Raw genomic sequence first — 17373 nt, 5'->3', positions numbered from 1 at the left:
AGTGTTCCATAATGTTACAAAACACAAGACAGGACAAAATGCATCCGGAGAACTTGCACCAAAAGGTCCCAAAAGAACAACGAGGACAATGACGGAACGTGAGCGAAAAGCCCTCCTCCGAGCATCTGCGACCGCGGCCTCCAACCTCCGGGTCGTCCAGATGTGAGGCGAAGCTCTGGTCAGGATGAGTCTTTTCTCAGGGGGGGGGGAGGCCCGCGCTGGGAAACTGCACGCTGTCGTCAACGTGGGCTCTCCTGGGGACACGGCTGGTCGTGTTCTAAAGTTCAACCAGACTCGTGTGTCACACGGTGCGCTGTGCGGTTCGTGAACCGAGCGCGGCCCTTTTGGGTCCCGGGTAGCTTCCATGCGGACGCGCTGCAGTGACTCAGGCTATCCGCTCATTACCTCCTGTGGACGTCCAACGCGGGGCCTCTAATTTAAAAAAGCCGGGCCACACGGGGCTAACCGTTTTTTTTACGTCACGACGTGATCCGTCTGTGGCTCTGTGCAAATACACGTCAAATCGACAACACGTGTGCGCACGGATCCCCCCCCGGCGGCGGCAAGCGTCTCAGTGTGGTGTGGTGTGTGATTGTGCTGCTCGAGCTGCTCGAGGAATGAAGCATTACAAGCGGAAAGCTAAAACAAAAGGTAGCTTTCAACATTTTCACCAGCGGTGCTTTAAGGGAAATGCAATGTTTGTTAGACACAGTAAGCATTTTATCTAAATTAAGTTGGAATACATAACTGTAGGAAACAATATAAACAGGGGTTTTTTTTGCGTGTGCCTGTGTATGCATTCTTTGTTGGAATCTGGCGCAGGCGGGCCTGGCAGCGTGTATATGAGCAAATTTGTTTCTCCCTTCGGAGAGTCGTCATTGCCCACATGTCCACGAGTCCCACATGGACACGGGACGAGCACCAACGTCACGCGGCACCGTTGCTCGGTCACATTCACAGCTAAGAAAGACCTATTCATGATTCACCCTGTAGTCCCCCAGTGTTTGACCCCTCGGCTTCTTAAGTGGAGCAGCGAGGGTCCAAAGGAAACAGCCTCACATTCCTAACTGATATAGTTTATTATTGGAAAAATAAGCCAGGCTAAATCATGGGCATTGAAGAACACTGAATGTTTGCCCGTGTAGGAAAATGTAAGTGACGTTTGTAGAAAGCAATCCCGCCCCTTCAATAACCGAGTCGTTTACAACGACTGCTTAGAGGAGATTTTATTTCACCCATTTTTAATACCTGCCCAGTAGTAATGCAAAGATGTGAAAACGGATCTTGGGGTCATTTGCACTAAAAGGAAAATTTAACAAAATGCCAGCAGCTCATCCGAAGATCAAATAAAAATAAAAAAACATCAGCAAACCACACTAAGAACCTCGCAATCCCTTCCTGCCTCTTGCCATACCCCGTCGAAAACAACTCCTCACAACCATGACCAATCACAACGCTTTAAATGGCTTGGGTTTGGCAATTGCAATTTAATTGAAAGAAACATCCCAAAGCAGATTATGTGCATTTAAAAAGACAGTTGAGGGCTTCCTTTATGTCTGAAATAAGAATTGCCCTTTAATCTTCTGGGTCTAAATGCAACAAGTCGTCGTGGGAGAAACTGAGGGGGCGCTGGCCACGGATCGTGGTTTCAAGAGGACTGTTACCGTGGGAACAGGAAGTACAAGTTATTGAGGATACAGACCATAACAATCTCCAGGCTAAAATAATCTATCTAATCTTCTTGTGAGAGTCTCCGTATGTGTGTGGGGGTAAGAGACAAGAGAGGACATGATGTACTCTACGTGTGTGTGAGAGAGTCTTATAACTGTAACTGTTGTTTGGTTTGTCAAATTAAATGATACAGAATTGTGCCATCTGGGCCTTTGTACTATACAGTCTCACACCGATGACGGTATACTTTACTTCAGCTAAATAGCGAACGAACATCATTCACTCCGACTGCCAAGATATTGTACAAAACACACATTCCCTTTTCATTTAGAATTTCAATTTTTGCGTGTCTGCTTGCAAACACGAACAGTCCGATCATAAATATTTGTCTCAATCCATCTTTTAAGGCGCCTGAAATCGACATACAGTACCTTATTACAAGCTCATTAGAAAATAAGGTGTTAGGATTTATTGGTGGTGGCCCGCCGCAGTGTCCACCTCCAGCCCCACCTATCGATGCAGTGCATTTCAAATTATTTTAGCTTCAAAATGGATACATTTTACGTCATTGTGCATTGAGCATTGATTAAATCGGCCCCTCCTCACAGACAAGCTGACAACAGACTGACCGACTGCGAAAACGCTCCTCCTCTGCATATGACCACACTCGCTGTAGCAAAAACATCATCATGTGACAGGATCGCTGACGTCCGGCCCGAATTCCGAAATATTTTCAATCCAGAGTTTCACAAATCCATCCAAAATCCTAATATAGTTGCAGTGGAATACTTGACGGAATTAATGGAAAATGGATTTAAGAACATAACAGCCATCAGCATTGGACAAGATTTTAGTATTAATATTATTTTATAAACATGTTAACATTATTCCAAACCAGTCCTTGACAGCACATGGAATGTACCAAAAAATCCCCCCTCTAAATTAAATTGACTCTATAAAAGATGACATCATCCTAAAGAAGCAGGAAAAACACAAATAGTCCAAGAAGTCGGTCACTGTGTTTTAAGAACTCCGGCCTCTCCCTCTTGCTGCTTCTGGACATCGTTTAATGAATCATAAAAATGTATCCTCTGGTTTTGTGTCTGTAGATTGTGTACATTGTGCTTCTTTCCAGGTTATTGTAGGGGGGAGGTTGCATGGCCCTGATCCTTGTTCTGTTTCACCATACTGTAGTCTTAGTTGTGTTATTTTCTGTTCAGTTTACACACAAAGGATACATAACAAGTGTGTTGCGCTTTCCGAGGTTTTGTCCATTTTTCTTTTCCTCATAAAAATGACGTTTGGGGGGAGTTTTTCTTTATCTGAACCCAGGGTCTAAGCATAGAGGGTGCCATGTGCTGTGCAGATTGCAAAGCCCCTTTGAGACACATTTGTGATGGCCTGTTGTTGTGTTGGTCTGCATAAAGAAAAACTCGACTCTCCTTTCAAATCAAACAGCCCTTACCTCCTCAAAACATATTCTATTGGTTCAATTTACATTCTGTTTCTTACAAAAGAGGATTTGTGAGAGAGTGGTGCAATCTACCTGCATGTCAGACAGACAGTTTTGTATGGATCAAGGCTACTTGGCGACAACAGCTGGATTACATCTGCATGAACCTGCCCAGCAACCTTATCACCACTTGCACCTGGGCACATTCCCACACGTCTGTAGAGTTAGAAAGTGTGCAGGAATGCCTGCAGCCGTACATACAAGCCTCGCGTGTACATTAGCGTTAAATGTGGAAAGGGTTTCATATCTTACATTCATCTACTACAGCTGACCTGGTTTACCCAGAAAAAGCCACACTGTTATTAACAAATGTCAAGTGATTCACAAAGACTCTACGGTCAAATAGAAAGGAGTCATTCGGGCGACAAAAAAAACAAAAAGTAGGTGCGATGTGGAACTTTTGAAAGTCATCCCATCCTCTGAGCGTTGAATTCTCTAACAGCTTGAGCCTTAAAAGCATCTGGGGACAGAACCACATAATATTTATTCTCTTGTCCTGTTGGTTATGAGGAATGATTCTTGAGCTTGGACCAGACCTAATGAGAGCCAGCACAGTGACGCACGACGCACAACACCCAAAATCCCCCTCTCCCCCCCCCCACAAAAGATTGTGCTGAACATATGCTGTGCTGGCATTGAATCTTCCAGCACGAGATCCAGCAAAGTGTGTTGTCCTTGAACACCGTTGCCAAAGCAGCATAAGCAGGAAATGCTTGGGACGAAGAGTCAGGGATGAGGGGCCAGCAGGAGGATGAGGAGAGAGGCCTCTGAACACTCGGGCTTGCGCTGCATGGGAGTTTGCATCTTGGTTCCAAATGTACCCAGCCAACATCTGGCCGTGTTCCCCCACATGTGTTCACGTAGTCTACCGTTTCTCACGTCGTCTGGACCACAAGGTTCTCCTTCTTATTTTTAATACGTACTGACACAATAACAGCTTTAATAAGGTATGAGGAAAACGTACATTTGTACCGTTCTGGAATTGAGTTTTTTTAAAAGAGGAATTTCTTTATATGGCCTTAGGCTGCCGGCATTTGGCACTTCTCAGAGACAAGTGTACCTGCGTAGAGTGTAAAGTAGACAAGATTGCCACAGTTAAATATTTATCTTCCCTTCTGGTCTACTACGCAATGCGGTAGAAAAGTTTAGAGTGCAATAAGAGTAGAAGGACAATAATACACAAGTCACTTCTGCTTTGGGACACTGTTTGACATTGCAGCCCACTCAGGAAGTGTACAGCTCAGAGAATCTTCACTATGAGGAGAATTAAAATCTGCAGGCAAGCGGACCAAGGCCTACTTAAAATGCTTGCTACAAAAAAATAAAAGAACACATCAGACTCAGGACGTTCAGAAGCCACGAATAGCGACCTTTGTTACGATAGCGCATCAAGCCAATTTCAAGCACAATGCAAAGAACTAAAGTCAGAGCGAAAAAAGGGCTGCCGTCCCCGAGATGGAAATAATGACGCACAATGCGTGTTCATTCAGTATGACGAGATGCTGCAAGACTCCAAGTATCCACATCACTAACCTTCGCATGGACTTGTTTATACGCTTGGCTCATCGGAGGCTTCCACCACATGACCAGGGCGCGCTCACATCCGTCAGCTGCAGGGCCTGCAGCGGTCTCTTTGTAAGCAGGCATCGCCCCCCCATAGACTCTAGATCCTCGCTGAGGTGGGCCAGAAGCGGCACATGAAGTCCTCCAGCCCCCCCCCCTCACTGGCAGCGTGGGGTCAGCAATTCATCAATAAAAATCAGCATCTGATGGTGGGTGTCAGTTGTAATAACATGACACGGACTGCTGAGGGCGACAAAGCCACATATTTATTAATATGGAGACACCAGCAAAATGAGAAATCGTCTGGTATTAAACGTATTAAGGTTAGTTATACATTTAGATTTGAATATGCAGCTAGAGTTTTTTTGGCACATTTTTATCCGGCGTTAAATTGCCTCATACAAAACTGTAGAGTACGTGTTGGTTGTCTTAAAGAGGAAGGACAGACTCGCACATAGTGAAATAAGACTGCTTTACCAAGGTCTCATGACATGACGCTGAAGCTCTTTGAGGTCATTAACGGTACTCACACGTGACCCCCGAATGCTTACACTCCAACGTTTCCCTGGCTACTGCTCATTTCTGGTTTGCTCGTCTTAATCGTTTAATTGTGCTGCTAATAAGAGGAACACCTGGCCACGCGATGAATAATATGTTCGTTCGGAGGAAAACCTGCATTACTTTACTATTCCAGCAAACGGCGCCAAACTGAACACGTGTTTCATGAAGAAGATTCACCTGAGCCGTTTACTGAAAGTCACGTCATCTACGTCCATTTTTTTCCCATCGATTGACACTAATGGGTCCTGTCAAATGGTCCTCGGAGTTGCAAGCAGTAGCAATGCCTCAGGATGTTTTTATGACACATCGCCACTGTTATGGGTTTAGATGCCTAGCCCTAAAAATGAAAACATTTTGTAGAACTTTGTGAATGTGGAAACATTATTTTACTGTCTATAAACTGACTTTTGATTAATGGGAGTTGGATGTTGGCCAGGAAATTAGAAAAATGCTATATATATATATATGTTTCATATGATCATATATTCAATTCCTATATTATGCAGGAAATATTCTGAGTGTACATTTGCAACCTTCTTTTTACTTAAAGGAGGAGCAGTAATGTTAGCCATGGTGCTAATAAAAGTAGGATAGGATAGAAATAACGTATCATGCTAAATGTATATTGTACTGCCCATATAATATATCATCAAAAGGAATCATACTGCTTGAACTATAGGCAGTCTCCGTACCATAAGTTACCATCAAGACTTTTGGTATTTTTAACTCGTTGACGCGACTCTTCCTTTAAACGACTCTGGGCCGCTTAGGTTCAGTCTCCGGAGAGCTATGATGCCTTCACTGCACCTCGTGACCTTGTAAACACGGCAGTGATTTTTGATGGGACATAATTCATGATAATAATAACGTCGAAGATAATAACAATAATAAGCATAGCAATTATACAATTACTGGATTATTCTGTATATGCGTGTGTGGGGGGAGGGGGATTTATTTACATGTTGTAAAAGTTAAGAATGTAGGTCTATGTGTTTGGGCTCTAGCTTTAACGCTCTATACACTGTAAGTTATGTGTAGCTTATTTTAACACTCCTGAGTTGTCATTTTTTTAATCAAAAAAATATCCATAGTTATTTCAATAGAGCTCATTTTTTGTGGTGCCATTGTCAAACATAAACAAAAAAGCACAAGCATTCATTGCAACAGTAGCTTAGAAACTACGGTTTATAATATTCCTGACAGCCCCTGAAGGCGGCATCATACATTTGACTTCTTCCGTGTTTACCTGCAGTTGGAGTCTCACAAATGGGCGGTTATTGCTGGATCGAACAAGTCACAAACGGAGCTAAATATTTGTGCCCTTCTGGTGAAAACAAAAGCAAACGCTAAAGGGGAAATGAGCTAAAGTAAAAAAAATAAAAAGTTTCACAGAATAAAAGGCTTTTGGAGTTTTGGTTTCGTTGAACTCAGCCGAAGTTTTCCACCATGGGATGTTGTAACAGCACCGCGGTAAGTTACCAAAACGCGTGATTCAAGCTTTTGTTTCAAACTTTTAACGATGTTCGCGGTCTTCTCATGCGTTTTATGTACGCATTTGCAGGTCAAACGTGACTGGAAACCGCTGGAGCAGCGCAGCTGCACGGACGTCCCGTGGCTCATCGTGTTCGCCTTGTTTTGTATCGGCATGGTACGTTTTCAGTGTTGAACGTGCACTGAGAAATCTGATTTAATGTATTGTAACAGATGTGCAATAGGTCTGCCATTCACGAGGATAGTTTGATTAAAAAACTGGATGTCAGTTTTAATCACAGTTTTAATTGCTTGGTCATTGCTACCCTTTTTTAAGAACTTGTCACCCTTATTTATATGAGTTAGTTTGATGTTGTATTGCAATACAGTTCATGATGGGTCTTTCAAAAAGATCACTAAGTTGAACAAACATATTTCTGAAATAGTCCCAAGAAAAACGGAACATTAGAACCTCCACAAAGGAAATATTTGTTGCAGGTCTTGTGCGAGACTGCGTTACAATCACCCGAAGCACCTAATAATCTGACCCTTTAGTGTATTTAATGATTGCCTTGCATAAACTGACTGCGGATGGAGATCAGTGCTGACGTTTGCATCCAGAAGCCCCGGGAGATGTGAAAGGCTCCGGTTTGACTGAAGGGGATTTCATCAAGTGTTGATTCCACTTCAAAGGATGTCGTCCGCCGTGTCCAAATATAAGATGATGAGTCATATTATGAATAAAAAGCAAATCAGTTCAACAGTATTTGAAATATTCTGCTTTTAAAATGGCATCAAAACTGAAGATTTGTATTGCACGGTTGTTGCATTAGAATGCATTAGTATTAGTTACTGTAGGTTTACTAAAAAACTGCCACACAGGTGCAGAATTGCAAGTTGGAATTCATGTTTGGTTCTATATTGTGTCAAAAAGATCAATGCATGTTGCTATTTGATTACTACGGTTATGAATGTTTTTCTAAATGTATTGTGTCTTGTGTGCAGGTGTGCATTTGTGTCTTTCCCATCGCAACAGGAGCTGCCTCCAGGCTTATCTCTGGATACGACAGTTATGGCAACACCTGTGGCAAGAATAACTCCAAGATCGAGGGAGTACCCCTCAGTGGGCTGGACATGAGGGAAAACAAGTTAGTCTCATCCGTTACCGAACATGTGTCACAGATGTTCACTTACATTACATTTATATGTCCTTCTATTCAACATGCGTAAGATCCCTGCTGTGCCGTCCCTTAACTATTTTCCTTCGAGGACCGAACATTAAGTTAGAGATTCAGTATTTCTTCTTTTGCCCTTTTCTCTTTGTATTGTTTGTGGCACTGAAGCCTTGCTTGTGTGCATGCAACGATTGCATCATGTGATCTAGTTTACCACAAACAGCCGCTTACTGCATTTGTAAACACTTCAGTTTACTTCCCACTCCGGCTTACATAGATAATGCCATTTAGCTGTGCAGACCATGACTGACTTATATTTGGTAGGACACTGTTTTTACCGACCGATGTAATGCTTTTTCAATAAGAAAGACTGCTTTAATGTGTCATTTTCCCTACACAGATATAATCGTAACAAATTCTCCTCTTGTCATAATTAATGTCCGAAGTCTTTGACGTACTCTCGCATTTGGGCCGTAACTTCCCATCAGCACGCAGCCCGTGGGCCCAGTTTCACTGGAACAATGGGTCATGCTTTATTGATGGGCTGATTGCCCGTGGAGGCTTTGAATAAAAGGCGTTTCTGCTACAAAGACGGATCTGTGCGACAGGGTAGCAAATGTCACCATCTTTCTTTTGGTGCTCAGACACAACAGTCCCCACTGGCATCGTAAGAAACAAATATACAGAAATCTTGTTCAAGGGAAAATCTAACCTCTTAATAATCTTCTTTATTCTTTTTCTCCCCGGCAGGTATGTTTTTTTTCTAGACCCATGCAACCTTGACTTAATTAACAGGAAGATCAAGTCCATCGCTCTGTGTGTCTCCAAATGCCCCGCTGCTGAGCTGATGACTCTCAGTGATGTGAAGCAGTTTGCTCTGCAAAACGGTGAGAAAAGTGCACAAGTTGAAATGAGTTGGAGTTAAGGTATTAAGCATGAGTTTGACTTCACAGATATTTACATGCATTTATTACAATTGTAATCAATGGGGTATGAATTGCGTACCATTATAATTACCTACAGACACGTTTTGAATATTTTTTACATCTAATCAAATCTTTTTTTTTTCTGTGGGCAGGATCTCATCTCTGCTCTTATGATATTCCCCCTACAAGATACACAAGCCATTCAGACACGTCCACCAAATGTCCCAAACTTCCTGTTCCTCCAAGGTAATCAAGTATGTCCTTTGTAAGAGCCTTGAAAAGAGTAAGTAGATGGGAAAAGGGGAAATCTCAATAATACAGGAAAAAGTCTACCATGACTGCAGTCATTATTTATTTGTTTATTCATGTATTTCAGTGGTTAATTCCCTAAATAAAAATATCGCATCACTATGCACTGTAGTCCAACCTACATGTACACATTCCTAGAACCAAGTCATTATAGATGTTGTGGGTGATTGTCTGTATTCCACTGCATCATTCATTGATATAATAAATAGCTGAACCTAAATGTCCTTTGTGTTGTTTGTAGTAAGTCGGTCCCACTGTTGCACCGCTGTGTTCCTGTGGATATCGGCTGCTATGCGGAATTCGCCGAGACCTTCATCAAATTCGTCGGGGACAACAGTGTGCTGCGCCGGGTCATTGCCGGGGTGTTGGCCAGCAAGGAGATCATAATGGGCCTTTGTGTGCTGGCTTTAGGTATAACACATCCGGAATTATTTCAGACGTACAATGAATTGTTTTTATAACTTACTAATTGTTTCTCTGCTGCTCCCAACGCGCAACCTTTAATGCTCGTGAGGATTCGGTAGGGAGCCAACTTTCGGAAGCGAAGCTATTTTTGTACCAAGAACAACAGGAAATGTCTGAGTCGTTGTAGCGTTGGTGGTTGTGGCCTACAGGCAACATCCATTTAAGGTCCGGTCCAACTCCTCCCATTGGCACAGGACACAAGACATCCCAAGTGCATCTCATTTTTATCTAAATTATTTGATCCGTCTGGTTGTGTTGAATGTTGAGGCTGCTTCATTCATAGCGAGACATGTATTAATTAGTGACTAACCATGTAATCAATTTAAATAAGGAAAGCCCAGACATCCCATAAAATAAGCAATTTTTCTGTAGCTTACTGAAACCTCATCCATGTCGTGTTTTGTGTGTTCATCTGACTCGCTGTGTTCTTCCTGTCAGTTCTGTCCCTCATCATGATGGTGGTCATCCGCTACATCTCCAAAGTACTAGTGTGGATTCTAACGGTCCTGGTAGTCATCGGCTCCATAGGTAACCTCCAGAAGCATCTGTTCGCCCCTCTCTACAGCTACAACGTGTTGATACGAGACAACGGCACATGTGCTGTGTCGGGTATTCGCGTGGTACCTGAGCTCTTCTCTGCTCTGCTGGCATGTTGCAGGTGGGACGGGCGTCCTGTGGTGGCTCTACGCGGACCACAGGAAAGCCCTCGATAAGGACGGCTTATCAGTGTTTGGGAAAGAAGTGGCCTCGGACAACGTCACGGCCCTGCTGGTGTATGCAATTGTTGCCACGGTGTTCACGGTATGACTGGCAGCGCATGCAAATGGTATCTTCTATCCCTACTAAACAGCCTATGGGGACCCAGACAGGGGGGGGGGGGGGGGGGACGCCGTTAAATGCATGTGCTTTTGGCGAAAGGTAAAGGGGTTTAAATGGAATTCCTAACCTCCGCAGCTCTCTTGAATGACTCCATTTGATCGCTGGTCCTCCAGGTGGTTCTCCTGCTTGTGATGTTCTTCATGAGGAAGCGCGTGGCTCTCACCATCTCCCTTTTCCACGTGGCTGGTAAAGTGTTCGTCGACCTCCCTCTGCTGGCCCTGCAGCCTTTCTGGACCTTCATCTGCCTCATGCTCTTCTGGATCTACTGGATCACTGTGCTTCTCGCTCTCGGAACTTCAGGTGAGGCATCCGATACTAGTTCATCTGACACGAATTCATTTATGTGAATATTTACACGTTTTTGAATAGCTTGTATTATCAATGCAGCACACAAAAGATTTTGTGGCAACGGATGTGTCCGTGGTACCGTTTCATAAAATACAAAGTTTGGAACTTGAAACCTTTTGGTCTTGTTTTCGTGGCATGAATAACCTCCCACATTTGGAATCTTGTGCCAGCCGTGTGATGTGGGATGAGGGAGCGAGAGAATAACTTCTCTCTTTGTCTCCCACTTCTCTTTTCCACTGTTGATTTTGAATTTAGCAAAGTTTGGTTCAAAACTTAAGGCAAGCAAATAAAGCTTATGTTATTTTACTGTTTCCTTTGTATTTTGGGAAGTATTCAAATAGTGATATTATTTTTTTTTCAATTTCAATAGCATTGAAATCTCTTCACAAATCATTAGCATTGAAATACATTGTATAGTGAAGCTTTCCTCGGGCATGTCTGTTGGTGACATTAGTAAGATGACATGATTAACTGACCACCTCCCTGCAGAAGTGTAGCAAATATAAGTAGCCGGGCACGAACTGGTAACATAGGTACAATTTATTGCACTTGCTTCTGGGAAGGATGCCCGACAAAATATGTAGAGGAAATATAGAGGCATGAACAGCAGATGCACTACTAAATCACTGATAAGTAAAACATTCCACCCAAACTCCTACTTCTTCACAGGCACACCAGTGAAAAACAACTCTACGGGTGTTGTTGAATATCAAATGGCAGGGCCTCTCCAGTACTTGGTGTGGTATCACGCTGTGGGGCTCATCTGGATCAATGAGTTCATACTTGCCTTCCAGCAGATGACCATCGCCGGAGCCGTGGTCACCTACTACTTCACAAGGTACGAACAAAGTACCAGGATGTCAGTACTACTTTACTTTTTTTAATGTCGTCTTTGTACACTTGATCCTTCTTCTTTTAACCTTTTCTCTCTCCATGCACATGTACGATACACTTAAGGAACAAGTCCCAGTTGCCAGCAACTCCCATCCTCTCCTCCATGGCACGGACCGTCCGTTACCATCTCGGTACTCTGGCCAAAGGCTCCTTCATCATCACGCTTGTTAAGATCCCTCGTCTCATCCTAATGTATATCCACAGCCAGCTCAAAGGGAAGGTGAGCCCGGGAAATTACGCCAAAACGAGACCGACTCCACAAAATTCCACGATGGATTCATGTTTGGCCCTTAAGTGAAACTGGTCAGTACTTGTAGATGTATATATTCTTCTTTTGTTTTCCTTTTTTTTCTAGGAGAACGCCTGTGCTCGTTGCATGCTGAAAGCTTGTATCTGCTGCCTGTGGTGCCTGGAGAAGTGCCTCGCCTACTTAAATCAAGTAAGTTCCTTTCAGATGGAATATCTAGTAGGTGCAGTTCCCAGGTTCTCACAGCGCACATCATTACAGAACGCTTACACTGCGACGGCCATCAACAGCACCAGTTTCTGCACGTCTGCCCGCGACGCCTTCCTCATCCTGGTGGAGAATGCCCTCCGAGTGGCCGCCATCAACACCGTGGGCGACTTTGTCCTCTTCCTGGGAAAGGTACCGTGGAGAGACGTCCTGCCGCGCGATTCGCTGTAAGCGAAGCATGGCGGGAGATCCCGCCCTTCTTACGTCTCTGCCTCTACTCTCTCAGGTGCTTATAGTGTCCTGTACGGCTTTCGCCGGCGTCCTGGCACTCAACTACCAGAGGGACTACACCGTGTGGGTCCTGCCTCTCTTCATTGTGTGTCTCTTTGCCTTCCTGGTGGCTCACTGCTTCCTTTCGGTCTTTGAGAATGTGGTGGACGTTCTCTTCCTCTGCTTCGCCGTGGACACCAAGTACAACGATGGCAGCCCTGGACACGAGTACTACATGGACAAGGCCTTGATGGTGAGAGAATAGTGTGCCAAGGGGATTTGTGTAATTAAGAAACGTGATTTTGAACACTACAAACCTCACAGAACAAGTTATTGAATGAAAAAGCATTGTTTTTTTTAATTGATCAGTTTGTTGTTGTTTTTTTCCGGCTGGTGTTTTCTTTTACTTTGTTAAGCAACACTCTTATTTTCACCTACTTCACGTCCCTTGACCTTGACTCTGATAACCTGTCCATATGTCCAATCCACAACTCCCAGTGAATCATTCACAGCGATGTCCCACAGTCACACCGCTCAGGGTTTGATGGCTCAGACACGTTTAGCCCTTTAAGAACCCTTTCTGTAAGCGTGGAGAAAAAAGGCACGAAGCAAAGCATGTCCCCCTTCATGTTTACACCAGTTCAAGCCCTCACAGACTCTCACACTCAATGTGAGAGAAGTCCCTGAGGCTTCAGGGGTTTAGGGGGAGCATTGGGATTGGGTCTATACCTCCACAATGGCCCGGGAACGCCTTGGGATCCCCCAGTCAGTACTGGTAAGGGAAGTTTGAGGTCCTCTGCCAGAGCTGTTGCCCCCGCGACCCGACCCCGGATGAGCGGTTTAAGATGAGATGAATAAAAGAAACTTTTCTCAAACTGTTTCTCTCCCCAGGAATTTGTTGAGAACAGCAAGAAAATGGGTTTTTACAAGCCCGCTGATGGAGATGGACGGGAGATGAAGCCCATGGTGAGTCCTTGTTGTCTTCTCAACAGTATTGATGAATGGAAACTGCTGCAGTCCTGCTAGAAAGCAAATATGTGATGGATATGTGATGTGGTTGAAAGTGAGAGTCACTGCTAACTGGGTCAATGGCCCATTCAAAGCAACGCAATAAGAGAAGTGGGAGTGGGATTCTAATGATGTGCTTTAGGTGGCTATTATAGTGAGTAAATATATTTTTTTTATGTCTTGCAGGCACGAGGAGGGACATCTGCTTGACCGAGCGCCAGAAAAATTGCGCATTTCACTCCATTTTAAAGTAACAATGTTTTTTTTATACTGACACTACTCAGAGATGTATTGTACCGGGTGGGATTTTTTGGGGAATAAAAGTGATTTTAATCAATGCATTAATTAACTAAATTTGACATTATTATCTGTAATATGGCCAAAGCTTATTTGGCTGTGGATGTCATTTTACTAATGATGCGGGTTTACTTTATATAGTCTTTTTCCTTATTACTGTGTTTCTCTACTATTCCAGTTGAAATAATGTGAATGGTTTTGACATGGTCAAACATGTTTGGGTATCTTTGTTACATATTTAGTGTTTGCTATAGTTTGAGTGGTTTCTTGTACATTTTTTGATGAATTGCTAACAGTATTTTGACAAAAGTTGTTCATGTTGTTTTATTACATTTCAAATTTTCTACTCAAATAAATTATAACACATATTTGTATGTTTGATGTATTTTCCACGTTTATAATACCCCTCCATATGAAATGTCTCCTTTAGCAAAATGTCTTGTGAAACCATAATAGCCATAATAAAATAGGGACTGTCTGTCGAAATCCTACAAATGAAAACAAAAAACTAACCAAACTAAAACAATTCTAACCCTTTAAAATGGTTGGCTCTCCCTATAACTGAACATGTGCTAAAGATGAGATGGTAACACATATCTTGAATAACTTGTAGCATGCTGTAAATATAGACTAAAACTAGCATATTACAATTTCAGTTCTCTCTCTCTGTCTCTTTCTCTCACTATATATCTATATACATATAATCTGTTGCATGTATTTTCTCTTTGTAGGGATCGGTAATTGAGAGTGGTCTTTCACTGTCCCTCGTTAAACACGTCTTATGTGGAGAAATGTGCCTAAAAGTGTCTTAGAATATAATGCTTTAAAGCATGCAGTACGCTAATGGTTCAGCATACCTGGCCAATAGTCTACATACGCCAGTGGTCCGTATTATCGTAACAAGTTAATGTTCTTGATCCTTGGCAGTTGTTAAAAACTGTTAATAATACAGGAGCTGTGATAGGAAGTGAAAGGGTAATCATGATGATTCGTGATATCACTGTTAAGCCATTTATAAATCTCAGGGTCAGCTGACACAAAGCATAGAAGTTGATGTGCGGTAGAAGAATCTTTAACTTGATAGATAAACGCATGGAAAGTAGCACTTAAATTGCATCAGAATTTTTTTAATTTAGGGACTTAAACTGCCAGAGTTCCTGAAGAGACTTCAAGGTGATAAACAAATCCTAATGCAAAATACATGCATCTCAACAAACATTAGTTGAGAAAGACTGACAGGATGAAGCCGTGAGATCTGACATTAACCACCTGAGGGCAGCAAACCCCGGTGAGCAAATTATATATTCAATGAGAATCCATTTAAATGTCATAACCTTCAAAAATAATGAGAGCAACATAACATTTCAACCTTAAACCAAATATAACAAGTTTTAGAATCCACCAAAGGAGGATAAATGATGTTGTGATTTTAATTCCACATCAACGTTTGGCTGTTATTTGACTTCCTATGACCCCATTTTGATTTGATTTAGAGTTAAGTACTTGCTAACCTCTGGGACACTGTTTTTGTATTGTTAGAACCAAATAGCATTTTCCAACATATTTTAAATGTTGTAGAAAAGGCAGAACCATTAAAAAAAATCCAACCTACCAAAATAATGTATTTTCTTCCCATCCCATTCCAACACGGTAACCATTGAGGTTTTGACTGACCTGGCACCAATTGGATTCCCCATGAGTATCCACAATGTACATATTACTGCCTCCTCCCCTCTGGACTCGTTCCTACCCAGCATTGACCACGGAGGAATTAAGCCACTGAGCAGTTAGAAGTTATTGATGTGAAAGCTCTCTCTGCACACTGCTGTCTGCCTCCATAAAATGCAGGAATCCGGTGGAAAACAGCTCGATGGCTGCGTCACACCTGAGTGATTTTGGCATTGCTTACAGAATCAAACATTCCAGGAAGCCCTTTGTCATTGAATAGAAAGACAGGAAGGCACGATCTGCCTGAGGCCGCCTCAGCAGTGAAATCTGATTGCCTGAATGAGATTTTCATTATGATTTGGATCTATGATACGTTTGTAAAATATCTGCAGGTATATTGTTTGGATTTTCTCAAGAAAATATTCTTTAAGTCTCTATATCAACATATTCTGCATTTTATTTGTTAACGTTCCAGTAGAGATACTGCATGCTTCTTTAGTGTTCTCAGCACAGGCAGCATATTATCCGACAATTATCTGCTTCTTGAAGCAACGCTAATACTCTGAATACTCAACTGGAAAATACTTTGCAGCCACAATAACCCTGTCCTGCCCCATCCTATCTGGATGTCTATTGTGTGCGCTGACTCAGGCGCTGTAACAAGAGCCTGCTAAGTGTGTGTGTGTGTGTGTGTGTGTGTGTGTGTGTGTGTGTGTGTGTTTGTGTGTGTGTTGGTGTCAGGTTGTATTGACCAAACAGTGACTTCACCATTAAGGTGAGGGGCCGTACTGCCCCCTCAGCAGCTTTGGCCTGGAAGCACAGCTCAGGCCTTTTCAGTGACGCTTACACTTAGTACCCCAAAAAATGGGAAAAGAGCTCACGGTGCTGCTGCAAACCTCTTTAGATTTATAGGATCAAACTACTGAACATAAGAGGATGAAAAAGAACAAGGTCATAAATGTCATGTTTATTTAAGTTTTTCATTTATTAATTAAGTTGCGACCGCTGGTATGATACAAATAGGCTAATAGGCTCCTTTTGGTGAGGAAGATCGTATGATAATAAGCTCAAAACTAGCCACTAAAACGGACCTGAAATGTTTCTGCTCCTGCATTATACATATTAATATATTTCATATAACAACACAAACATAGCGGGCGATCACGCCTCATAGAGCAACAATACCTCATGATGCACAAGCGTCTTGGAAGTGATAAAACAACCTGCGTCACATGTTATCGCTTATCCAAGGAACCTGATTTCCAAACATCATAAGTGCTTCCTGCAATTTGAGGCTTTTCCCATCCGCTCTCAGTCATAGCGTCTTCCCATACACCGAGAGATTACTTTTTATTGTTGGACAGCCTCCAACGACCGGCTCCCACTGTGTGGAAATTTGCCACAGAGATTGTATCCCTCTATATTTCTGTGGTCTGCACACAACGACAGAGGAAAAGTGTGTGAAAAAAACAAAAACACTGGATATTTGCCCCGTGTCTTCCTGCGTCCCGCTCACACCGGGCTGTGTGAAATGTGTCCAGGCCAATGAATGTGCCTTTTTTCCTGTATTGATTGCCTTGGTGTTTTGCCCTGCGTGTGTTGCGTGTGCTTTGTGTATGCGTGCATGTATGTTGTGGGTATGACGGTAGCTTATTAAATATTCACCTCTTCTTCACATAAATAATGCAGTACTGTTCCTCTACACAAAACTCATTTGCTTACAAGCAAACAGTTTGTCCCTACCGACGCACACCTTTCTCTCTTTTTAAATAGGTAATGTAATAATGCTATTAACTTCCCTGTATAGCTGGTGTGTCAGTTCCTTAAACAGACCTTTAAATGGTAGGGAACCTTGTGGCGCTTCTTTTTTCCCAGTTCCTGTATTCTCATGACTAAGCATAC

The 17373-nt window shown here is 42.8% G+C and overlaps 1 protein-coding gene across 1 annotated transcript; it reads left to right on the top strand.

The window, feature by feature from the left end:
* Positions 1-6537: 6537 nt before the first annotated feature.
* On the top strand, positions 6538-14171 carry LOC119218463 (choline transporter-like protein 1). The gene is made up of 16 exons (XM_037472916.2): positions 6538-6778; positions 6870-6956; positions 7784-7926; positions 8704-8840; positions 9032-9125; positions 9430-9599; positions 10092-10181; positions 10312-10454; positions 10646-10832; positions 11550-11718; positions 11838-11994; positions 12130-12213; positions 12283-12420; positions 12515-12751; positions 13390-13464; positions 13693-14171. The coding sequence occupies exons 1-16, from the start codon at positions 6755-6757 to the stop codon at positions 13714-13716; spliced, it is 1959 nt and encodes a 652-aa protein (XP_037328813.1). The 5' UTR covers positions 6538-6754; the 3' UTR covers positions 13717-14171.
* The last annotated feature ends 3202 nt before the right edge of the window (positions 14172-17373 follow it).

The sequence above is a fragment of the Pungitius pungitius genome, chromosome 9 (assembly GCF_949316345.1).
Source record: "Pungitius pungitius chromosome 9, fPunPun2.1, whole genome shotgun sequence".
Taxonomy (NCBI): domain Eukaryota; kingdom Metazoa; phylum Chordata; class Actinopteri; order Perciformes; family Gasterosteidae; genus Pungitius; species Pungitius pungitius.
Note: the sequence above shows the minus strand (reverse complement) of the source record. Positions and strands in the feature narration are given on the sequence as shown.